This window comes from Amblyomma maculatum, chromosome 9 (assembly GCF_055883805.1).
Source record: "Amblyomma maculatum isolate TAMU_Amacu chromosome 9, ASM5588380v1, whole genome shotgun sequence".
Classification (NCBI taxonomy): Eukaryota; Metazoa; Arthropoda; class Arachnida; order Ixodida; family Ixodidae; genus Amblyomma; species Amblyomma maculatum.
In genome coordinates, this window is record NC_139352.1 from 3,206,722 (window position 1) to 3,211,728 (window position 5,007).

General features: G+C 43.2%; 1 protein-coding gene across 1 annotated transcript; it reads left to right on the plus strand.

Moving 5' to 3' along the window:
* The first annotated feature begins 2,120 nt into the window (after positions 1–2,120).
* Positions 2,121–3,965, plus strand: LOC146178109 (uncharacterized). The gene has a single exon (XM_084579704.1). The coding sequence runs from the start codon at positions 2,158–2,160 to the stop codon at positions 3,604–3,606; it is 1,449 nt and encodes a 482-aa protein (XP_084435830.1). The 5' UTR covers positions 2,121–2,157; the 3' UTR covers positions 3,607–3,965.
* The last annotated feature ends 1,042 nt before the right edge of the window (positions 3,966–5,007 follow it).

Below are 5,007 nucleotides of genomic sequence, written 5' to 3' on the forward strand. Positions count from 1 at the left end.
AAAATTTGCAAAATTTGCCACCGAAAGATACAAGGCTCAACTTGCTTCGTAAAAACTACGCTAGAAATATGCCTTTCGCTTCTTGAAGTTTGTGTGCGATTTCTTTTACACCTTTTTAACATGGTAGCTTTAGGCGTACCATTATCTAGAAAACTGCACGTCAGCGATGTCGGTGGAAGCGCTGGGAACGAAAAAACCCGAGCATGTCTCTGGCAGGTTGTGGAATGCAGCTGGCGTGGATGGGTTCTATGCTGCAAAGAAACAACACGACACATCTTAGATGGCAGTTGCCGCCTACTCGTGTTTCGCTATACAGATCATCGTCATCATCATCAGCAGCCTTTTATTTTCCACCTGGCACGAAATGAAAGCCTCTGTACCAATCCAATCCAATCGATACCCACTGCAGGTCGAAGGCCTCTTCCATATTCCTCCAATTAACCCGGTTCTGTGCTAGCTGCATCCACTTGACCCCTGCGAACTTCTTAGCCTCATCCATCCACCTAACTTTCTGCCACCCCCTGCTACGCTTTCCTTCCCTTAGAATCCAGTTTGTTACCCTAAGTGACCATCGGTCATCCTCCTTTCGCACTGCATGTCCTTCCTTTTCCTTCTTCTTGATTTCCACTAGAATGTCAGTGACTTGAGTTATTCAGATAGCGGGGTCATATTGTAATCCAGCCTTAAAGCAACCTTGGACCCTGCCCTTGGTGAATGCAAGCACGTTCGTACGGCTCGGGTAAAGAAGGGCTTTATATCTACGTGCAGCGATCTTTCACAAAATATGCTAGCTTACGAATATATGCTGGGGAGTATTTGTGAGGTAAGTGAAGCACAAATGCGGGACTAAAAGAGTAGCAAAGTGAATGCGCGTGATCGCGATTAACAAGGGGATAACGGGAGCCGATAAAGCAGTCATCTGATACCCTTCAAAGCGGAGAAGTGTCCTGAGAATTTTGGTGTTCGCCCTTGTATCGGCTAAGAGGACTTTCTATGCAAAATGTCAATAAATCACTCTCACTCAGGGTATATTATCTAAAAGAGGACCTCGAGGATTGTGGGCTATAACCGGAGCAGACTGGGTTACAAGTGACAATGTAGAATTATGACTTCCCTCATACAGCAAGCAATAGATTACTGAAAAGAAGAATTAGGCAGGAATAAACTGTGACCCGTTGGCATACTCAAAATGCCTTTCATGCGGTGATATAAGCCGCAGTGGGTAAATAACACAAAAGAAGACACGACCGACAGCAAGGGAGGAGGGGGGGGGGGGGATGCAGCACTCAGAAATGCGAAGCAGTCTGTGCAAAAATACCAACAAAGGACAAAAAAGGACACATAGGATGGTCACGAGCGCTACTACCAACTGTTTTGCAAGATACGCACAGGGCACTTCAGAAAGGGACGGCGTGCACGCGCAAAGATAATGCAGAATAACGCACTGACGTCATTCGACAGGACATTGAAAAAACGAATCTCAAAGAGCACGCTCAACAGAATACACTTGTAAAGAGGAATCACTCACACAACGATTGGACAACTTTTTGATATGATAGGCTTCTAACAGGAGCCTAGCCTTATAATTGGCACTTTTGACCAGAATTGAAGGGCTCTCAAACCTTGTCCTGCACGTGCTGTTACAGGAAGACAGGCGCCGCACGAGATTCACATTATAGTAATATTATTTTCTAAATTTTTGGTGTGCTTCCGCAGCCAGTCATCAATGCAGTGGCTAGTTACAATAATAATAATAATAATAATAATAATAATAATAATAATAATAATAATAATAATAATAATAATAATAATAATAATAATAATAATAATAATAATAATAATAATAATAATAATTGGTTTACAGGAAGGGAAAGGCGCAGTATCTGTCAGACTTCTGTCTGTGGACACCTGAACCGCGCCGTAAGGGAAGGAAAGAAGGTGAGAGTGAAAGTGGAAAGAGAAAGGGGAGCCGTAGTGGAGGTCTACGGAGTAGTTTGGCCGACATGCAAAACTCCACATGATAAGGGGATGCAGTGTACCACTTATGTAGCACAGTTAATGTAGGCGGTCCCTTGTAGCAGTCTCCCGGCACAACCAGTTTTAAAAGGGCAAAGCTTCAGTGGGCTCGGCGAAAGAGGACCGGACGGTGTGCTAAGCATGCCTCCCATCTTATTGCAGGCGATCGTGCTATCTACAGCCGGACTGCTTTCAACATTTCAACCCCAAGGCGAAGGGCTCAGAGAGCAAGCAGCAACATTCGGCAGCACGTGGGACAACGCCTACTGCATCGACGGTTTTCTACAAGCGGCAACATCAAGCATCGGATTTGTGACGTCATCAAAGACACAGGCTATAAAATCAGGACTGCATTCTTGGGACTTCAGTGGGCTCGGCGAAAGAGGGCCGGACGGTGTGCTAAGCATGCCTCCCATCTTATTGCAGGCAATCGTGTTATCTACAGCCGGACTGCTTTCAACATTTCATCCCCAAGGCGAAGGGCTCAGAGAGCAAGCAGCAACATTCGGCAGCACGTGGGACAACGCCTACTGCATCGACGGTTTTCTACAAGCGGCAACATCAAGCATCGGATTTGTGACGTCATCAAAGACACAGGCTATAAAATCAGGACTGCATTCTTGGGACTTCAGTGGGCTCGGCGAAAGAGGACCGGACGGTGTGCTAAGCATGCCTCCCATCTTATTGCAGGTTAGTTATACTGGCTTATTTAGAAGTGATGAAAGAACGCTTGTTGTTGTGCCGAGCCCACACACTCTCCTATTTATTGCTGCTGACTGCTTTCATGTTTGTAAGTTATTGCTTTGTGGCGATATAGAGGAAAACCCTGGTCCTTCTGTTGCGGAAATATTAGAGCAACTAGTGGAAGGTCAGAAAATAATTCGCAGCGATCTAGTAGATATTAAGCAAAGACTGGAGAATACTGAGAAAGCTGTGTTTGAATTTGGTGTGCGCATGGAGAAGGTAGAAGAGAATATTAAGGAAGTACACAAAAATTCGCAGCAGATACAAAGGCTGCAAGAAATTGTTGCAAAATACCAAGAAGAACTTAACTCGCAGAGGTCACGTCTATCGGATTTGGAAGATCGTAGTCGAAGAAATAACTTAGTTGTGTTTGGCATTAACGAACAGGATGATGAAACTGAAGATGACCTGCGACGGAAGGTAATTGATGAGGTCTTTAATCAAAAATTGGGTGTTGATTGCTTGTCTGTAGCACGCATTCACAGAATGGGGCGAGGAGCCTCTATTCGCCCAGTTATTCTCTACTTCCAGAACTACCTTGAGAAGCAAATGGTTTGGTGTAACGTACGGAAGCTAAAAGATTCTGGTATTTCTATTCAAAATGACTTCTCGCCAGAAACTTTAAGAAAGCGCAAATTACTTTGGCAAAGCGGAAAAGCAGAGAAGGACGCTGGCAAAAGAGTAAATCTAGTTGGAGATAAACTACGTGTTGATAAAGCCTTTTACGTTTGGGATGATTCGTGCAACATGCGAATGCCGGCTCGACGGACCGTTCAATCAGATAGCGATCACAGACTCTGCAGCGTCAACTACGCATGCTCTCGCTCAACGTCAGGAGTATCGTGAATAAAACTGATAGCCTGGAATGCCTGCTTCTTTCATATGACCCTCATATAGTCATCCTTACAGAAACTTGGTTACATGATGGCATCTCTAGCGATACAATTGTTCCAACTGGTTACAAAGTATACAGGCGTGACCGGTGTTCTCGTGGTGGAGGGGTTGCCGTTATAGTGAAGTCTTCTGTTGCCGTTACTGTATTAGACCAAATACCTGACCACGAAAGCTTATTTTTGAATGTATCTCTTTGGGGCACTTCCTTTCTACTATGTTCAGTTTATCGTCCACCCAACTCTGCAAATTCGTACCTTCAAAAACTGTATGATCACCTGCTGGCAAAGCGTTATTGTAATACCATATTAACTGGCGATTTCAACCTGCCAAGCGTGAATTGGCCATGTCTGGCTTATGGACAATGTGATGACAATAATACTATCTTGGATATCATGTTAGCTTTGAATTTAGATCAAATGGTTAGAGAACCCACCCGTGACAGTGCCCTTCTTGATTTGTTTTTTGTCAGTGAAATTTTTTCCAATGGCTTTTTGAGGGTTGAGCGTGGCATTTCAGATCATGACTTGTTATCGTTTTGTTGGTCTTGTAACTATGAACGGTCGTCCGAGAATGTACCACCTGTACGTATTCGAGACTTTAATCGATCAGACGACACTGCCATAATAGACTACCTAGAAACGTCTTCAGTTATTAACGAGAGCGATGATATTCATGTTTTGTGGAATAGGTTTAAAAAATCAATACTTTCTGCTATTGAAACTTTTGTTCCTCTGAAAAAATAAAACCTAATCGAAGGAATCCTTGGGTCACCTGGGAAATTATACACCTGAAACGCAAAATAAAACGACATCGTAGGCAACTTAAGGCTCCTACTGCAACCTTTCAAGAATTAAAGCACGCGTTAGCACGTAAGTTAATGATGGCAAAGAACCATTACTACCAAGTTATTCTTCCTTCATATTTAAATACTTATCCTAGCAGATTTTGGAGACATCTAAGTAAGAGAAAGGAAGTGATAGATAGAGTGAAAACGGATGAAACTGTGTTACTTGATAGCCAGAAAATTACGGATTCTTTTAATCATTACTTTCAAAGCGTTTTCACATGAAACCTGTCATTACTAAACCGAAAGAATGTATAGATCCTAGTAGTATTCCTTCCATCTCAACAGAAGGCGTATTATCATTGCTGCGCCAACTTGACACAAAGAAAGGCTATGGAGTGGACGGCATTCCAAACACTTTTTTAAAACGCTATGCTTCACAGATTGCTGAGTATTTAGCCAACATGTTTTCAGTTTCCTTCCGTACAAGCGATTTACCTTTTGACTGGAAAGTAGCACGTGTAGTGCCTATTCACAAATCAGGTGATCGATCAATACTATCCAATTAC